At 45.6% G+C, this 21,089-nt stretch overlaps 1 protein-coding gene across 1 annotated transcript in view; it reads left to right on the top strand.

The window, feature by feature from the left end:
- The window catches only part of LOC129703230 (mucin-2-like), a 79,944-nt gene that overhangs the window by 17,810 nt on the left and 41,045 nt on the right, over nucleotides 1-21,089 (top strand). The window contains exons 2-5 of the mRNA XM_055645509.1: nucleotides 11,275-11,451; nucleotides 13,265-13,447; nucleotides 16,865-16,996; nucleotides 18,978-19,160. Of these exons, the coding sequence (XP_055501484.1) occupies nucleotides 11,275-11,451; nucleotides 13,265-13,447; nucleotides 16,865-16,996; nucleotides 18,978-19,160 (675 nt within the window). The remainder of the gene's footprint in view (nucleotides 1-11,274; nucleotides 11,452-13,264; nucleotides 13,448-16,864; nucleotides 16,997-18,977; nucleotides 19,161-21,089) is intronic.

Raw genomic sequence — 21,089 nt, forward strand, 5'->3', positions numbered from 1 at the left:
CGTGGTGTCATCTTCAAATTTGACAATGGTGTTGCTGTGGTGGGCGGGGGTGCAGTCATGTGTGTAGATGGTGTAGAGCAGGGGGCTCAGTACGCAGCCCTGTGGAGAGCCGGTACTGAGGCTGAGGGCCGTGGATGTATGATGGCCCACTCTGACTCTCTGGCTGCGACCCAACAGGAAGCTATTTATCCACATGCAGGTGGAGTGTGGAAGTCCCAAGTCCCCCAGTTTGTCCACCAGTTTGTAGGGAAGGATGATATTAAAAGCAGAGCTGTAGTCCACAAAGAGCATCCGCACGTAGCTCCCCCGCTGCTCCAGGTGAGAGAGTGCAGCATGGAGAGCTGTGGCTACAGCGTCCTCTGTAGATCTATTTGCTCTGTACGCAAACTGGTGGGGGTCAAAGCTTCGGAGCAGGAGTGATGTGATATGACCCCGGACCAGTTTTTCAAAACACTTCATCACCACTGGTGTGAGTGCGACTGGCCGGTAGTCGTTGAGGCTGGAGATGTTGGTTTTTTTGGGCAAGGGACTATGGTGGAGGACTTCAGACAGGGTGGAACAGTGGACTGGGCCAGAGACTGGTTGAAAATCCTCATAAAGACTCCAGCCAGCTGGTCTGCGCAGTCCTTCAACACGCGTCCAGAGACGTCGTTAGGTCCAGTAGCCTTCCTTGGATTGATGGCCCGCAGCGTGCGCCTCACCTCATGCTCCTCTATCTTGAGGGTTAAGCTGCTGTGGACCATGTGCTGTGATGTGGCTGTTTCGGGTGGCTCCACTTCAAAGCGAGCAAAGAAGTGGTTCAGCTCCTCTGCCAACGAGGCGTCACCTTCAACAGCTCCAAGGTTGGTCTTATAGTTGGTGAGATACTGGATCCCCTGCCACACTTGCCTGCTGTTGTTACTGTCTAGGTGGTCCTCTATCTTCCTCCTGTAGTTTGATTTGGCCTCTCTGATGCCTCTCTTCAGGTTAGCTCGGGCCGTGCTGTATAAAGCCCTATCGCCAGACCTAAAAGCGGTGTTCCTCTCTTTCAACAGCCGCTGGACCTCCCAGGGCATCCAGGGCTTCTGGTTGGGGTAGACCCGGATGCGTTTGTCCACTGTGACCGTGTCCATGCAGTTTTTAATGTAACACAGTACACTGTCTGTGAACACCTCCAGGTCCCGGTGTTCAAACACCTCCCAGTTGGTCCTGTCGAAGCAGTCCTGCAGCTGCTGAGAAGCACCATCAGGCCAGGTTGTGATGGTCTTTGTGATGGTAGGAGCGGTTTTCCTGAGGGGGGCATATGCAGGAATTAAGAGCAGGGACATATGGTCGGACTGACCCAGGTGTGGTAGTGGCCTAGCCCTGTAGCCCAGCTTGATGTTGGAGTAGACCTTGTCCAGTGTGTTAGCTCCTCTTGTAGCACATTTAACATGCTGGTAGAATTTGGGCAGCATTTTCTTCAAGTCCGCGTGATTAAAGTCCCCTGCTATGATGTGAACACCGTCAGGATATATGCTCTGTTGACTGCTAATGCTACCATACAAATGTCTGATAGCCGAGTTAGCATTAGCATCCAGTGGTATGTACACAGCTGTTATCATGACAACAGTAAACTCTCTAGGGAGATAAATGGGCTTGCATTTAACAGTCACATACTCTAGGTTCGGGGAGCAGTGACTATCCACAATCACTGTGTTTGTACACCAGGTGTTGTTCACGTACACACAGAGCCCTCCACCTCTGCTCTTACCAGAGTCTCTTGTCCTGTCATGACGCTGTGCTGTGTAGCCTGCTAGCTCGATAGCAGAGTCCGGAATGAAAGAATGAAGCCAGGTCTCCGTGATCAACAGGATACTGCTGTCCTTCACGACGTTGTTAGCTGCAGTCTGTAGCCTCAGTTCATCCATCTTGTTAGCGAGGGATCTGGCGTTCGTTAGAAACAGGCTGGGAAGCGGTGGTTTCAGTGGCTGCCTCCGTAGCCTCGCTAGCGCGCCGGCCCTGCCGCCTCGCTTTTGCCTTCTCTCTCTGCGCCATCTTCGCCTCCTCCCCGCGGGAATGGTGATCCATGGAGAGTCGGGGCTCCTTGCTATGTCCGCCGGGATCTCATATGAGCAGACAAACTCGGCGGTAACCTCCCGTTCGCGACCGGCTCCAATCCTAAGAAGATCCTGCCGGCCGTAGGCGTTGTTCGCCCGACAGTAAGTACACAGAGCACAAAACAACACGTACACATACACAAAAAACACGAAGCCCTGACCGGGAGGACATCGATCCGCTGCAACTGTGTGCGCCACCATTTTGCATAAGGAACCTTGCATAATGGAAGTATCCACGATCACTTAAGCAACCATGCCTGCTGCTGCTGCTGTTGCACTGTTGTCAATGGCTCCTTCCACCTAATACAGAACAATGTGTTAACCTGTCTGAAGAAGGGTCTTGACTCGATATGTTACCCATTCCTTCTTTCCAGAGATGCTGCCTGTCCTGCTGAGTTACTCCAGCTTTTTGTGTCTATCTTCAGTTTAAACCAGCATCTGCAGTTCCTTTCTACACAGAACAATGTTCCTTGTTCTCTGTCATATAGCTCCCGTAGATCGAGTATTTCTATTGTGCAATGCCAGACAATGAGGAAACTGTATAATAGGGGATTTCCCGTTCACAATGCGCTTGGTTTATCTTCAAATTGCTCAGATACATCCAGTTTAGGATTACTGTTTTTTCCTTGTTAGTATTCTTTTCAAGCATAAGGGATACAAAGTGTATACACAGATCCTATGGAATTGATGTCCGATAATTTTTTACAATTATGATTTCTGCCCAGATTTCAAATATGTGCATGCACAGAAAACCTATTATTAGATAAATAATTTCATCCATTCCTGCATGTGGATTTGTTTTGTTTCATTTTTGTTTGCATAGCTTCCATTCATTTGCTCTATATCTCTCTATATCACTGTCTATGTCTCTCGTTTCCCTTTCCCCTGACTCTCAGTCTGAAGAAGGGTCTCGACCAGAAAGTCCACCTATTCCTTTTTGCCAGAGATGCTGTCTGACTCACTGAGTTACTCCAGCTTTTTATTTCTATCTTCGGTTTCAACCAGCAACTGCAGTTCCTTCCTATAAATATCAATATAGTGCTCTTTTAAAAATGTGCTTCTACAGCAATTAAGTTCTTATGGCAATAAAAAGCTAAAATTGTTTTTGTGTATAAAAGCATGAATTCTGAAGAACCTCTAGCATTTTGTTTTGGGTCCTAAACTGAGAAATAAGGTTAGGGTGTTAATCTCTGTCCATTACATGATCTCCGTCTTATCAATGAATACAGAAAAGCAATATCAGATATTAATATTTGAAGTTATCACTCCAACTATGCATCTTTGCAATGTTCAAGAATTTGACACCTTCCACTCCCCATTTTCACATATTCTTATACAGGTAACTCAGATACAATCTACTGCAGAGTAAAATGACTAAAATCTCAGGTCAAAAGGTCATGTGATAGGAGCAGAATTAGGCCACTCGGCCCATCAAGTCTACTCTGCAATTCAATCATGGCTGATCTATCTCTCCCTCTTCACCCTATTCTCTTGCTTTCGCCCCATAACCCCCAACACCCGTTTTAATCAAGAATCTTTGTCTTAAATAATTTCACCATTATAGTACTAAACCCATAAAATGTTCCTGAAAAAAGTTTCAGTCCAAAAGCTAAACTGCTTTTCCTCAATTTCTTTCCTCATTCTTCTTTTCATTATTGCTATTTCTATCAGATTAATCCTTATCTCTTGGACAGGCAATCTGGTCACACTGAACGGAATGAAATTGGATATGAAACAGGAAACTGCCTCTTTGTATTGCACCATTATTCAGCACTCAGTGAATGCTGTGCAACACGTTTGACTGCTGTGAAAAGCTTTATCAGATTTAGGGGTGAGTTGAGGAAGAACTTTTTTCACCCCCGTGAAGGTTGAAGGCTGGAATACATTGCTAGTGGCTGCAGAGGCAGGCACTCTTTGAAGGTTTAGGTTTATTATTGCCACATGCACCAAGAGGAAGTGAAAAGCTTTGTTTTGCCTGCTATCCAAACAGATTAGATACACCATACATACTGTAGAATCAGTTCAAACGCAAGTATAGTTGATAGAACAACGGGAGGATACAATGTGCAGAATATAGTTTAGTTTAGTTTAGAGATACAGTGCGAAAACACCGGGTCTGCGCAACCAGCAATCCCCGCACATTAACACTTATACCAATTAACCTACATACCTGTACGGCTTTGGATTGTGGGAGGAAACCGGAGATCTCTGAGAAAACCCACGCGGTCACGGGGAGAACGTACAAACGCCATACAGACAGCACCCGTAGTCGGGATCGAACCCGGGTCTCAGGCGCTGCAAGCGCTGTAACTCTACAACTGCGCCACTGTGCCGTACAGATCTCAGAATTTGTTCCTTAGACAAAGTCCAATATTTTCAAAGGGGTAGAGGTGAACAGAACAGTGCCCCAGCTTATGGAAAGTCTGTTCATATGCCGGATAATGCAGGGAACATTGTTCTATTCTGCTCCTGAGTCTGGTGGTGCACAATTTCAAGGTTCTGTAACTTCTGTCAGACAGGAGCAGGGAGAAGCAAGGACGACCAGGTGGGACAAGTCTTTGATTATGTTGGCTGGTTTTCCAAGGCAGTGCGAGGTGTAGATGGAGTCTATAGTGGGAAGCCGGGTCTCTGCGATAGAGTGGGCTACATCCACAAATCTCTGCAAATTTTTTGTGGTCTTTGAGCTATTCACAAACCAAGCTGTTATGCAATCTGACAGTATGCTTTCTGTGGTGTATTGTAAAGGGGGGGGGGCATACACAGCAAGAAGATCACTCTAGATCAATGACTATATCTCTTTTACCCTTCCCCTGACTCTCAGTCTGAAAAAGGGTCTCGACCCGAAACATCACCTATTCCTTCGCTCCAAAGATGCGGTCTGACCCGCCAAGTTACTCCAACTTTTTGTGTCTATCTAAAGAGACTTCTACCTCTCTCTCTTCTATGAGAAACACCACAAGGCAACAATATCAAAGGTTGACCTTTGGGCAATCAGAGCTATGTCTTGACGACAAGTTTGTGACTATGATGCACAATCCATGCACACGTGACCCACATGCGTACAGCAAGGCCTTGCTGCCACAGGCAATGTGATAAGTCAGACATTGTCAATAAAATAAGTGATTCTACTACCTGGAAGGGCATTGCAATGCATTTCAACCTGTAATTACCTCCATTATGGACTCATGCAACATGAAGCAGGCCCTTTGGCCCATCTCATCCATGCCGACCAAGATGCCCCATCTAAGCTCATCTCAACTGGCCCATATCATTCTAAACATATTCTTTACATACACTTATCTAGGTATCTGTTAAAGCTGTTATTGTAACTGCTTCAACAATGCTGAGTTACTCCAGCTTTTTGTGTCTATCTTTTATTTAAACCAGCAACTGCAGTTCCTTCTTACACATTTCATCTGGCAGCTTGTTCCACATCTCCTCTACCCTTTGAGTGAAACAATTGCCCCTCAGGTTCTTGTTAAATCTCACACCTCTCCCAAACTGATGCCCTTTGATTCATCATTCTCCTACCACAGGTAAACGACTGGGAATTCATGCTATCTATTCACAGTGTGATTTTATACAGCTCCATAAGATTACTACTCAGCTTCCTACGCTCCAAGGAATGCCCAACCTTTCCTTGCAGCTCAGGCTGTCGAGTCACTTTCAGGGATTCATCTTCCTCATAGCTCTCTCTGCTCTTCTATACATAGCCCTCTCTGCTCTCCTCCCCGGACCCCATGCAATCCAACCTTCCAGAGCAAGTTTTCATTACAACCAATAGCATATTGCAATGCATTGCACATTGCACTCGGTTGTAAGGAGGTCAAGTAGCTCCTGTTCAGGGAGATAACAAAATGGCGGAATAAAAAAACATGTCCGTAATTGGTTTAGTTTTGGTTATTGTCGCGTGTGAAATGGTAAAGTGAAAGGCTTTTGTTGCGTGCTATCCAGTCAACGGAAAGACTATGATTACAATCGAGCTATACAGTGTATAGATACAGTGGTGTTAAATGTTCATTTATCATTATCAGATCAAGGCAAAGATCTGATGCAGGTGACGAGGATAAACTAGGAACTGTGTAGTTCAATTTTTGAAGTGAACATTATGCATGGTGTAGTTGGAGCAGCTGGAATTAGTGGATTGGCATCTCAAATTTTGCTCGGGCAGCTTACAACCCAGGGGTATAAATATTGATTTCTATAACTTCAAGTAAGCCCTGCTTTCTCTCTTTCCATCCCTCCCCCATCCAAGTCACACCAGCTTTTCGCTCTCACTGGGCAAAAACGTAACAATGGCCAGTTTCCTTAATCATTGTTACTTTTTTGATATTGTTCATTCATTTTTTCCATAACTCTCTACTTCGTCGTCTATATCTCTTGTTTCCCTTTCCCGTGACTTTCAGTCTGAAGATGGGTCACGACCCGAAATGTCACCCATTACTTCTCTTCGGAGATGCTGCCTGTCCCGCTGAGTTACTCCAGCATTTTGTGTCTGCCTTCGATTTAAACCAGCATCTGCAGTTCCATTCCACACATTTCATCATTGTGCACACAAGCAGATCATTGACAGAGGTAGAAAGAAAATACTCCTAAACAAAAAAGAAGGGCGGCACATTAGCACAGCTGTGGCATTGTTGCCTTACAGTGCCAAGGACCAGGTTCGAACCAGACTACAGGGGAAGTTTATGCGGTATTTGTACTTTCTCCCTGTGACCGCATGGGTTTTCTCTCGGCACAGACGGTGGGCTGAAGGGCCTGTTTCCACACTGTATTTCTAAAATGTAATGTAAAGAGGTTTTGGATTTGGTGTGGCCATGTTAACACTTTAATGCAGACCTATATGGCATCGAGTTTGAATGGCTGACGGATCACAAGCCTCTGGAGACCATCTACTCCCCATGATCCAAAGATGTTCCTTGGATTAAAAGATGGATGCTTAGACACCATCATCCTACAAGTACTCGTGGGTGCTTATTCATCTAACTGCTTCAAAGCAAATTAATCTCTCTTGCTAATTTAAGAGGGTCGCTTGTCAGATCCCACTGTGAGGCCCTTGTGGCTCGAAAGGGGATCAGTACTCAGGGGTATGGAGAAAAGGCAGGCTTACGGGTTTACTGAGTTAGATGATCAGCCCCATGATCATATTGAATGGCGGTGCAGTACATTCGAAGGGCACGAATGACTTTACTCCTGCACCTAAGCTCTTTCTATGTTTCTATGTTTAGCCCTCGCTTATTTGGTATTCTTATGGCACTGGCAGAAAGGAAAGATTTAAAAAAATGAAAATAAGATGAATCAGTGACTCATGTTATGCAAAATAAGTAGAAAAATACAATATTGTTTACTCTTTATTGTAGGTAAGGACAGTGCAATTGTAAGTTGATTAGAACGTGACACTCTATGAAGACATGCCTCTTCTTGTGGAATTGAGTGGTCATTCATTTGATTTATATTGCAGTATTTTACATAAATACTGTTTGGTATTAAAATATAAAATTGCAGTCTGTAGCATTTCTATTTGAAAGGGTAGGAAATTACATATAGTTTGGAATTTATATTAAGGTCGGAGGTCATCGAGGTTGAGGTTAGGCCACGTGGGAGCCAGAGGAAGCGCCACCGGGAACAAAGTGGGGCCCGGTGTGGGGGGACCGGCATGAAGGGGAAGGGGAGGGGGGGGGGGGTGATAACAAAGCAGGGCCTGGCGTGGGAGGGCCATCATGAAGGGGGAGAGGAGTAAACAAAGGAGGGCCCAGTGTGGGGGAACCACACGAGTGAGGAGACATAAAGGGGGACTTGGCGTGGGATACTTTGTAACTTTTTCAGCACCCTTTATGCGGCGACTCTTTGCATACCTTGAATATGCAAAACAAAGAATTTCACTGTGACAATAAAGTATTTATTCATTAATATATTTATTAACAAAGAATTTCACATGTGACAAAGTATTTATTTATTAATTAATTCAGAATACTATTGTGTGATATACAGTATTTTTGCTTCATAATTCTCATGCAAGGGGCATACTCGTGCAACCAGCATTTCCCATTTCCCCATGGATGCCGAGTGGCTGTGAGTATACTAGTGAAAGGCAGAGAAGGAGGCCGAGTCGAGTGTTGGTGATTTGGGAGCACCAGGCTTCATTTTCCCCTTCCTGACTCCTCCTGCTGGACATTATTGTTAACAACACAACACAACACATTGCACAATATGTACACTGCACTCCTCCCCCTGAGATTAGATTTTCCTCAACAAGAGTCATTTACTAGCACATAACAATGATTCACTAGCACATAACATGGTCAGGGCTGAGCAAATTGAATAAAAAATGTTTTAAAAAAAAGCTATTGGGAAATATAAGCGGAATTAGGCCATTCAGCCCTTCACTGCTGTTCTGACACTCAAAACATTCATGTCTGCTTACATATCGTGCTATTTTCCAGCAGGAACCCTACTTTTCATGACTCTTTTAATATTCAAAAATCTATTGCTTAATATTATTAATTGACCAATGGTAGACTATTCTGATGATTCATGACTGTCTTGGTGAAGAAAGTTATTTTTATTGCTGTCCTGACCAATTTACCTCTAATTTGTCGATCTGCTTGTTCGGTTCATGTTGTACTGCTTTACTTTCTTTACCACACGGTCATGGAACTCTGGAGAGTGGAGACCCAGACTGATTATCTCTCCTTCAAGGAAACACACCCCCAACACCCAACTCCTCCATCCCGAAGATAACCTTAATCCTACTGCCTTTATCACGATTGAACCTTCCTTAGCCACGTAATAATCCAGTTGTAATCTTGAATAGTATTATTCCACACCAGGTAATTATTTCATGCAGGAAGGTGCCACGATCACTTTCACCAGAGTGACACAGTGCTGCAACTATTTAACTGCTGCCTTGCAGCATTATTGACACAAGATATTTTTTAAATATTAAGGTTGCACTCAGCTGCCGGCTTCCAGAGAGTGAAGCCGCTTCTGTCTCTCTCCGCTGTTCGCAGCCCACTCACTCGCCCGGTTCCCCCTCCTCCTCTTCACAACCTCCTCTCCGTGTCCGCGGCCTGAACCTCTGTAATGCTTGCGGAAGCCTTTGACAGTCCTCAGCAAATAACCTATTGTTCTTACTGGTTCTCGTATCGCTCCAGGCTCACTCAGGCCCCCGCGACCTGCCGCCCCGCCCCTATTCCTCTTTCTCCCTCTCTCCCTCCCCCTCTCTCTCTCCCCCTCCCTCACCCCTCTCTCTCCCTCCCTCCCTCGCTCTCCCTCCCTCTCTCTCTCTCCCCCTCCCTCTCTCTCCGTTCCCCAATCCCCCTGCCCTCCCTCCCCTAAACCCTCTTCTCCCCTCCACCCCTCCCCCCCCCCCTTCCATTCCCCCCTCTCAGCCCCTCTCTATCCTCCCCACCTTCTCTCCTCCTGTCTCTCTCTCTCACCTCCTCCCCCACCCTCCCTCTTCTTCTCCCCTCCAGCCCCCTCTCCCTCTGCCTCTTGCCCTTCTGTCTCTGCCCCTCTCCCTCTGTCTCTCCCCACTCTCTCTCTGCCTCACTCCTCACTCTCTCCTCCTCCCCTCCCTCTCTACTCCCCCCCCCCCCCCCCCCCCCCCCCCCCGCCTGCGAGTTGGGGGCTATGCATCAGTGGATAGGGCGGTTATGGGGTAAAAGGAGCAAATTAATAATATTAATATAATATCATATTGGGGGTGGTTAGTGTGTGTGACACCGCATGCCAACCCCCCCCCCCCCCCCCCCCCCCCCGCGCAACCGTGCGTTGGAGGGACAGACCCAACAGGTCTGCACTTCGTCTAGTTATAATATAAAACTCTCATCTTGGATACGGATTTACTTATTTGTGTGTGTATTTGTTTGTCGGTGATTCACATCTCCTCGAAAACCCGACGCGCTAATGGTGAAATTTTTACATTTTCAAATAGAAATTTACCTCATGATCTCGAAAATCGCCTCATCTGAAAATTTGATTCATTATTTCTTGAGTTTTTTACTAAAATTGTTCACCAATCTGAGATATTTTTTGAAATTAACGAGCTGCATTAAGCAGGATGACGTCACAATGCTGCTGCTCCTCACAGCAAGCGTGGTTTCAACGCGCAGCCTGCTGGGCACTGTTTTCCACGAGCTGCGAATTATGTGGCCCAGCCGCCCTTCCCCCCCCACGGCTTTGGATTGAAGCCGCTAAACACGTGCTCAAGTCATGCTGCGCGCTCCGTTGGGATCCTTGAAGTTCTACAACATGGCGGCGGCAGTCGTTACAGGGGATGACCTCTCCGCCTCGCCCACCCGATCGTCCGTCACGCTGGTGGGTGGACTTCCCCTCGCGGAAGCCACGATCGGGCGGGGGTCACTGCTTTTGACCATCCTCAGGCCTCGCTCTGGTCCACGCCGGCCGCAGCCTAGCTCGGGCCCGGCACTTGGTGGGGAGCCTTCTTCTGTACAACCTGGGTAGGTGCTGCCTCTACCCCCTTCCCCTCCCTCTCTACCCCCTTCCCCTCCCTCTCTACCCCCTCACCGGGGCAGAGAAAGAGAAAGAGAGGGGGGGAGAGGGGGATGGAGAGGGAGGAGTGGAGTGGATGGAGGGGGGAGGGAGAGAGGGGGGGAAGGAGAGTGAGGAGGAGAGGGGGTGGAGGGGAGGGGGAGGAGAGGGTGGAGGAGGGGGGGGGGGGGGGGGGGGGGGGTAGGGGGTCCTCCCTCTCTCCCTGCCCCCTTCCTCTCTGGGACCCCTCCCTCTGCCCCCTCTTCTCCCCCTCTCTGGGGGTGAGGAAAGGAGGGAGGGGGGCGCCCTCTCTGCCTCCCTCTCTGCTCCCCCCCTCTGGCCTCCAATCTCTCCACCCTGCACCCCCTCTCCCTGTTCCCCCTCCCTCTCTAGGGAGTGGTGAATATTGGGACCTATGGGTGAGTGGTGGTGTATTGCGTTCGGGAACCAGCCCTCCCCTGGATAGTGTGTATGTTTGGGAGTGGTTAGTGTGTGTTTGTGATGCCGAAGGGCACCCCCCACCCCCGCAACCAGACGTTGAGGGGACGGGACCCAACAGGTCCCAAAGTCTAGTTAATATATAAAAATGCATTGCTTATAAATATGCATAGTCCCTCTCATTGTAACTTAATCTAAATAAAAGCAGACGTCAATTGAATCTCATGATGCATACAGAGGCTGAATAAATATATTGTTTCTGCAGGTACAACTGAATATTCTACAATCACGACTGAAACAAATAATGCAACCATTCAGTCTTCATCCACAACGCCAGTCTTCACACCCAGAGTCGAAACAACCAGCACGTCTATACCAACGTCTACAGGGAGCTCCACCCAGACAACAACTGAATCAGCAACATCCGCTACAGCAATGACTAGTAAGCAAGAGACATTTTCTTCATATTCATGATCTATAAGCAAAGATCATCCAAATAATTACACAAAATGAATGTGTCTTATTTTTACTCATTCTTTGCTTTAATTTTGAGAATATGAAACACTAGTAAATGTGTACAGGAAAATACTGTCAATATCATAACATGAAGATGTCTTCTCTTGTGGTGAATTTTTACCCTTTCAAAAATTATACTGGGGTTCTAAAACTGATGTAACCCACCATCAGCATTTATCCAATCTACCCCATGATACTTTCAATAAAGTCACTACCCATTATACTGAACCTCAACAAATAGAATCCCAAGGTACACAAAAATGCTGGAGGAACTCAGCGGGTGCAGCAGCATCTATGGAGCGAAGGAAATAGGCAACGTTTTGGGCCGAAACCCTTCTTCAGACTGAAGAAGGGTTTCAGCCCAAAACGTTGCCTATTTCCTTCGCTCCATAGATGCTGCTGCACTCGCTGAATGTCTCCAGCATTTTTGTGTACCTTCGATTTTCCAGCATCTGCAGTTTCTTCTTAAACAAATAGAATCCCAATCTGTTTAATCTTTCAAGCTAAAGTATTCTCATCATGCCTGTGATCATCCCAGTGACACCACCTCCAATCAAATAATACTTTTTCTTAAATAGAGCAACCAAAACTGTTCATGGTTCTCTTGGTACGATCTAAAGGATATAATTGACATCGACAAAGTGGGATGGGGTAAAAGGAGTGAATGGATTATGAGAAGCTGAGAGGTTTATAAAACTATGAGTGGCCGAGATAGGGTAGCTGAGCTGAGTCTTCTTCCTTGAGCCGTCTAAAACTAGTGGTGATACATTTAAGATGAGAAGGGAGACATTTCAGGAGATACAACACCTGTCCCTATACCTCCCCTCTACTCCATCCAATGACCCCAACAGGCCTTTCAGGTGGCAGAGGTTCACTTGCACCTCCTCCAACCTCATCTGCTGTGTACGCTGTTCCACGTGTGGACTCCTATATATCGGTGAGACCAAGCGCAGGCTCGCCGATCATTTCGCTGAACAAGTCCGCTCAGTCCGCCTAGGCCAACATGATCTCTCAGTTGCTAAACACTTTAACTCTCCCTCCTCATTCCCACACTGATCTTTCTGTCCCGCTCTTCCTCCACTGTCAGAGTGAGGACCTTCTCTAACTTTGTAACTTACTTTCCCTCTCTCTCCATGCCTCCCCCATCCTAGTTGGTAATTATATATAGAAAGGCCCTTTAGCTTTTGCATTGTCTTTTTCAGTCCTACCTAAATTAAGCAGATCAAGTGGATAGAATTTCATGATCACTTTGGGGGCTAACTTAATTAAGAAATAAGATGTGGCCAATCAACTAATTTATTCCTATTGTAAATACTCCTGTTACAACCATTCTTTTTTCCAATCTTTCTCCTCACAATAAATCCTGCTGCAAATGTGCCTGTTGACTTTCCTATTGTATATTATCCTGATGTACATATTGGTGTTTCTATTCATATTTCATATTTCCTCATGGGAACACCTAAAACAACTATCCTCACTTGAACCATACCAATATCAACGCGGCTGAACCATTATAGTAGCATCTGCTACTGGAAATGTCTAACGTTTATGACTTAATTGTATTAATGTACGGTATATCTGATTTGTTTGGAAAGCATGCAAAACAAAGCATTTAACTGTACCTCAGATCCTGTGACAACAATACCTCCTTCCCTTCCTTACATGTAATGAGTGACAAATACTGTAAAGCATTTATTTTAATGTTACATTCCATGCTGACTATCTGTTTTTCAAATCAGCTACAACAACTGCTTCCACTACAACTACTCCTCCTGGTACAATAACATTTGTTCCATTATCAAGTACAACACTATTCACTTCAGAGACAACGAGCACAACAGAAACAACAACCACCCAGAGCTCCACCGCACCACAAACTAGTGGAACAACTACTGATGTCAGTTCCACAACATCAGAAAATAGTAAGTATGTAAAGCTTTGTCTATTAGCAATGGGCATGGTCTCTCTCAGTGTCACGTAAACAAAGTGACAGAGATCTACTTCCAGTCCCAATTGCAGTATGAATGTATAATCTAATTGGGCCAGATGCCGGGGGTCTGGAAATAAAGCAGAAACTAGTGGAAACATTCAGCGTGTCAGTTAGCACATAGAACATCAAACACAGGAACATGCCCTTCGGCCACAACATATGTACCAAACACGATGCCAACACAATCTCTTATCTCCTGCGCACAATCCATATCCTTCCATTCCCTGCATATCCGCTCGTCCATCCAAAAGTCTCTTAAATGCCACTATTGAATCTGCCTCCATCATCACCACCCCTGGAAACGCATTCCAGGCACCCACCAACTCTCTGTTGCCCTGCGCATCTGCTTTAAACATTGCCGCTCTCATGTTAAAGCTATGCCCTCTAGTGGATGATATTTCCATTGTTGGGAAAAAGGTTCCAATTGTAGGAAGGAATAGGAATAAGAATACTTTATTGTCATATTTGACTAGGCACAGTGAGATTCTTTGCTTGCATATGCAATGTATACAAATAGCGATCAACTACGGTGCTGACAAAGTGACAAAGCCTGCCGGCTCCTCCTTTTGTTCCCCCTCCCAACAGTGCCCCCACGCCAGGTCGCCATTGTCCTTTGTTCTTCCACCCCTCACGGTGGTCCCCCCATGCTGGGTCCTCCATTTTTCTTCCCCTCCCCCTCATGGTAGTCCTCCATGCTCTCACCGACCATTGACCGCGAGGTATCGCCGTAGCCCCATCATCACGAGGCTTCAACCACTGTCAATGCTCCACTTCACACGTACATGGTGCTGACCTGGCGCCTGCCACGGACTCCGTTGGCTGCTCTGCCGACCGATGTTTCGACCCGTGAGGCCCCGGCCAGGTCCCGACCAGGGCTTCTACGCGATCTGGGATGCATTGAGCATTCCTAGTCCACAGCCGCAGTCTGTCGGGAAGCGTTCTGGCAGCGGACCCGCCGGGAAGGTTGGAGTAACTCCAGCACTCTGTGCTGTCTAACCTATCTAAGCCATTCATAATTTTAATTACTTCTAGCTGGTCTTTCTACAACCTCTGGCATTCCAGAGAAAACAATCCAAGTATGTCCAACTTCTCCCTGTAGCTAATGCAATCTAATCCAGGTATAATTGTGGTCAACCTGCTCTGCAAATGTGCCTATAGACTTTCTGCTATTGCATTTTATACTGATCTACGTACTGATGTTCATCTCCTCCTGTTTCCACTATTCATATTTCATCTACTCACACACAGGGAAATACTCATACAACTGTTCGCGAGTGAACCACATCAATAAAAAAAAAACTAAAGCCATTATTGTAGACACTAATGTGGTCCAGAAATTTCCATCAAGTATCTCTTTCTTGCATATAGTGAGTGAACAAGACAATAACCATTTAGGTCATACGGTCAAGTGATAGTAGAAAAAGGCCATTTGGCCCATCAAGTCTACTCCGCCAGTCAATCATGGCTGATCTATCTGTCGCTATGTAGACAGCATCCATCGCTTTACTGACCAATCACCTTTTCCGCTCCTCAAAAAAATGTAACCAGATTCTCCTGCATTCTCCCCATAGCCCCTGAAACCCGTACTAATCAAGATACTATCTATCTCTGCCTTAAAAATATCCATTGATTTGGCCATTTAATTCCACGGAACATTCCATGCTGTGTATCTGTGTTTTAAAACAGCCACACCAACTGCTACTACCACTGCTACTACTTATGCAAATTCAACATCAGTTCCATCATCAGCCACAATGCCATTCACTCCGGGGCCAACAAGCACAACAGAAACTGCAACCACCCAGACCTCAACCCCACCAACAACAAGTGTAACGACCAATGATGTCAGTTCCACAACATTAGAAATTAGAAAGTATGTAAAGCTTTGCTTGTTAGCAATGTGCCTGTTTTCTTTCAGAATCACCTAAACAAAGTAACAAGGCTCAGTGTGTTCGCGCTATTTATGCCTCTTGCATTTTTATATACATCTATGGGGTGGTATGGTGGTGTAGCGGTAGAGCTAATGTCCCACACCGCCATAGACTCGGGTTCGATGCTGACTGCGGGCACTGGCTGTACAGAGTTTGCACATTCTCCCCTTGACTGCGTGGGTTTTCTCCGAGATCTTTGGTTTAATTCCACACTCCAAAGATGTACAGGTGTGATGGTTAATTGGCTTGATGTAAATGGGAAAATTGGCTCTACTGTGTGTAGAGTAGTGTTAATGTGCGGGGATTGCTGGTCGATGCGAACTCGGTGGGCCGAAGTGCCTGTTTCCATGCTGTATCTCTCACCTAGCCTAACCTCACCTATCAGTTCTCCCCTCAACCTCCGGCATCCAAGAGAAAAGTATCCAATGTCCAATATTTCCCTGTCCCTAATACCCTCTAAACCAGGCATAATTTGGGTTAATTTCCTCTGCAGCTATTCCAAAGCTACCACATCCGATAATGGGGCGTGCAGAACTCAACAAAGTACTCCAATGCTCAGTAATTAATGTCATATATAGGTGCATCGTGACTTCCTGACACTTGGGCTCAATGCCTCCACCAATGAAGGCTAGTGTATAATAAGACTTTTTAATCACTATATCCACTTGTGTTGCCACTTTCATTCAGTTATGGTCTTGGACCCCAAGATCATTCTGTACATGTGCTATTAAGGGTCTGCCATTAATTACTTATTTTTCCCTTACATTAACCTATCTATATTTCCGCCCAAGTCATTTAAGAGAAACAGAGATCCCAACACAGTTGAATTCCTCCGATCTCAATCTCCAGCCTGAATATTGTAATTCCAGCACAACCCTCTGTCTTATCTCAGCAAATCAGTTCTGATTAAATATGAACAAATCACTGTGACTCTCATGCAACTTAATCATTTGGATCAGCCTACCATGATGGGCTGTATCAAATGCTTATTAAAATCTATGTAGACGGCATCCATCGATTTACTGATCAATCACCTTTGCACTCCTCAAAAAAATGTAATCAAGATTGTAAGACTTGAACTGCTACATAATAACAATGATTTCCCAATCATTTACTCCTGTTGCAAATATTCATGTTACAACTATTCCTTTTTCAGTCATTCTTCTCACAACAGCTCATGCTGCAAATGTCCCTGTTGGCCTCTTATTGCCCTTTATCCAGACATACGTACTGGTGTTTCACCTCTGCCCGTTTCAACAATTCATATTTCAACCACTCACTGTCCTCAATGTTATGAGTGAAAAAGGAAATACGCAACTAATTTCACCTCACCTTCCGTGCTGAATATCTGTGTATTAATGCAGCCTCAACAACATCTACCACTCTGACAACTATTCCTGTTTCAACATTTAAAACAGGTCCATCATCAACCTCAACATCACTCACTTCAGGGACATCGAGCACAGAAGTATCTACAACCACCGAGAGCTCCACTCCAACACAAACAAGTGAAACGACAACTGATATCAGTTCCACAGCTTCTGGAATTTGTAAGTCTGAAAAGCTTTGTTTGTTCGCAATGTGCATGGTCTCTCTTAAATATCAAATAAAAAAAGTTAGACAGTTCTAGTCAGAAGAATTTCCTGTCCCAGTTGGTGTGTGAATATGTGTGAATCAAACAGATCAGATATCATAATCATAATCATAATGATTATTATAATCATAATCGTAATTTAGTAGCCAAGAATGTTTTGCAACTTACGAGAAATTTGATTTGCCATACAATCATATCAAAAATGCAACAAGCCACACAACTACATAAACATTTGACATAAACATCCACCACAGCAGCTCCTCCACATTCCCCACTGTGATGGAAGGCAATAAAGTCTTATCTTCTTTCCTCTTATTACCCCGCAGTCGGGGGAGTCGAACCATCCGCAGTCAGGGAGATCGAAGCTCTGGCGTTGGGACGATTGAAGCTCCTGCAACTTGGAGTTCGCAAAGTCGATCCCTAGCAAAGGGACAGCCAGCTCCATGATGTTAGGCCGCAGTGCGGTCGGAGATATGACACAGAAAATGGTGCATCTCAGTCGAGGAAACATAGAAACATAGAAAATAGGTGCAGGAGGAGGCCATTCGGCCCTTCGAGCCAGCACCGCCATTCATTGTGATCACGGCTGATCGTCCCCTATCAATAACCCGTGCCTGCCTTCTCCCCTTATCCCTTGAAACCACTAGCCCCTAGAGCTCTATCTAACTCTCTCTTAAATCCATCCAGTGACTTGGCCTCCACTGCCCTTTGTGGCAGGGAATTCCATAAATTCACAACTCTCTGGGTGAAAAAGGGGCGCGGGAAGAAGAAAGGAAGAGGAATAGCCAGAGGGCTGAGGGAGAGCTGATAAGGGGAGGAGACAGGAAGGGCTACCTGAAATTGGAGAAGTCAATGTTCATGCCGTCAACAACTGTCCTCGCTTGTAACACACAAATATAAAAACACCTCCAGCCAATGTTGTAGAATCTAAAGTGGTCCGAAAATGTTCTGCAAAGCTGTATTATGACTTCTTCACTCTTATACTTAATGTCTATACCATTGAAGGTTAGCATTGATAAAGGTTTCTTATCAATCTGTCTACTTGTGCATATGTTTACGTTATAAGTTCATATGGACTTGGGCCCCAAGATCCCTCTGTACATCAATTATGTTAAGGGTCTGTCATTAATTGTGTATTTTCCCCTTATATTAACCCTCCCTCAGTATAACAACAGACACTTGCTCTGATTAAAGTACATCTGCCATTTCTACCTGCATTTCTGCAGCCAATCTATATCTTGCTGTGCACTATGACAGCCTACACCACAGTCCATGACTCCTGCAAACTTGGTAGGATCAGCAATCTTAGTAACCAACCCATTGATTGTGGATGATCATCCATGATCACATTGAATTGTGGTGCGGGCTTGAAGGGCCGTATGGCCTCCTCCTGCATCTATTGTCTATTGTCTATTATCTTAATTTCTGCCCCATTCTTTTAAATATACCTCAAATTAGAGGTACCAACACAAATTCCTGTAGAACTCCTCTGGTCACAGACCTCCAGCCTGAATATTGTGCACAACCCTCTATCATCTCTCAGTAAACCAGTTCTGAATCCATATGACAAAATTACTGTGAATCTCATGCATCTTAATATTTTGGTGCAGCCTACCATGAAGGACTTTATCAAATGCCTTACTAAAATCCATGTAGTCAGTATCCACTGCAATCACCTCATAAATCACCCTCGTGAGCTCCTCGAAGAGCTTGATCAAGATAAACATGACCTGCCACATTTACAATAAGGATATGCATGCTGCAAGTTGACCTTCTCTCATTGCACTTTATCCTGACATATAAGTACTGGTGTTTCATCTCCTGTTTCAACAATTCACATTCCAGCTACTCACTGTCCTCAATGTCGTGAGTGAAAAGGGAAATAAGCAATTAATTTCACGTCACTTTCCGTGCTGAGTATCTTTGTTTTAATGCAGACTCAACAGCATCTACCACTCCGACAACAATTCCTGTTTCAACATTTACAACAGTTCCATCATCAACCTCAACATCACTCACTTCAGGGACATCAAGCACAGAAGTATCTACAACCACCGAGAGCTCCACTCCAACACAAACAAGTGAAACGACAGATATCAGTTCCACAACTTCAGACATTTGTAAGTACATAAAGCTTTGACTGTTAGCAGTGTGCATGGTCTCTCTCAGTGTCAACTAAACAAAGCAACACAGATCTACTCGGGAGAATTTCTTGCCGCAGTTGGAGTGTGAATTGATATGAATCAAACAAGGCCAGATTCAGGAATCAAGACCTGATACAACTGTCCTCACGTTTACCACACCTAAAACACTTAAACACCTAAATCCATTATTGTAGAATCTAATGTGGTCCAGGAATACCCATAAAGCTGCATCATGACTTCCTCACTCTTCTACCAACAAAGGCTAGCATTTATTAAGACTTCTTTATCATTCTATCTACTTGCTCATATGTTCATAAGACACAGGAGCAGAATTAGGCCATTTGGCCCATCGAGTCTACTCCACCATTCCATCCTGGCTGATCTGTGTTTCCCTCCCAACTTTCAACTTGTGATGCCACTTTCAGTAAGTTACATAAGTGTGGTGTGGCAGCGCCTAACGGCAGCAGCTCGACTACAGTCCGTCTGTCTTTTTTAAATTTTAGTCTCGTTAAATGTATGTTTTGATTCTAGTTTTACTACTTTTTTAGTTGTGTATATGTGCGGGGTGGGGGAATCTGGTTAATCTCTTCCCTGTACAGGGGACCCAACTTTTTCCTTGTTGGGTCTCCGATGTCGTTGGGCCTAACATCATGGAGCCGGTGGCTGGAGCCCTCAGGTTGGCCTCCGGCTGGGACCAACCTGAGGGTTCCAGTCGCGGAGCCTGCGGACCTGCCATCGTGGAGCTGGCCGACTTCGCAGCGGGCGGAGCTGTGGTGGAGCACGGCTGCGACCCGACTTCAGTGCTTCGGAGGCTCCGGCTGCAGGCCCTGTGGATGGTAACATTGGGAGCTCGCAGGTCCCTGGTGGGAGACCGCTTTTCGGAGCTCACGCAACGGCAACTTATCCCGCCGGAATCGCGGGGTTAAATTACGGAGTGGGGCCTAATATCGCCCGGCGCGGCTTAACGTCCGCGGGACTTACCATCGCCCGCCGGGGGTTTTAACATCAGGAGCCCCAGTCGCCTCAACGTTGCAGTTGAAATGCCGGACCGCGGGAGAAGAAGAAAGGAAAGAGATAAGACCTTTGCCTTCCATCACAGTGAGGAGGTGTTGGAGATTCACTGTGATGGATGTTTGTGTAAATTGTGTTAAGTGTGGGTCTTCATTTTTTTTTGTAATGTTAAGACTGTAGAAAATGCAATTTTGTTCAAACCAAGCTGTTTGAATGACAATAAAATGCATTCTATTCTATTATGGATGCATCCCAAGATCCCTCTGTACATTAATGCTGTTTGGGAACTGCCATTATTTTTATATTTTCTCCTTACATTCAACCTTCCACAGTGCATCTGCCATTTCTTTGCACAGTTTGGTAGCAGATCTATATCTCGCTGTATACTTTGACAGCCTTCCTCACAGTCCCCCACTCCAGCAATTGAAGAGCATATTTCCTTTGCTCCATAGATGCTGCCTCACCTGATGAGTTTCTCCAGCATTTTTGTCTACCTTTGGTATTATCTGCAATCGTTTTAACCAACCCATATGACTACTGATCGACATCTACTATGAAGCCACTGACTCCCATGGCTATCTGGACTACACTTCTTCCCACCCTGCTTCCTGTAAGGACTCCATCCCCTACTCCCAATTCCTCTGTCTACGCCGCATCTGCACCCAAAATGAGGTGTTCCAAACCCGATGTCCTCATTCTTCAGGGAATGGGGGTTCCCTTCTTCTACTATAGATGAGGCTCTCACCAGGGTCTCTTCTATACCCTGTAACTCTGCTCTCACTCCCCATCCCCCCACTCCTAACAAGGGCAGAGTCCTCCTTGTCCTCACCCTCCACCCTACCAGCCATCACATACAACAAATAATCCTCTGACATTTTCACCACCTCCAACGGG

The sequence above is a fragment of the Leucoraja erinacea genome, chromosome 14 (genome assembly GCF_028641065.1).
Source record: "Leucoraja erinacea ecotype New England chromosome 14, Leri_hhj_1, whole genome shotgun sequence".
In the NCBI taxonomy this organism is placed as follows: Eukaryota; Metazoa; Chordata; class Chondrichthyes; order Rajiformes; family Rajidae; genus Leucoraja; species Leucoraja erinaceus.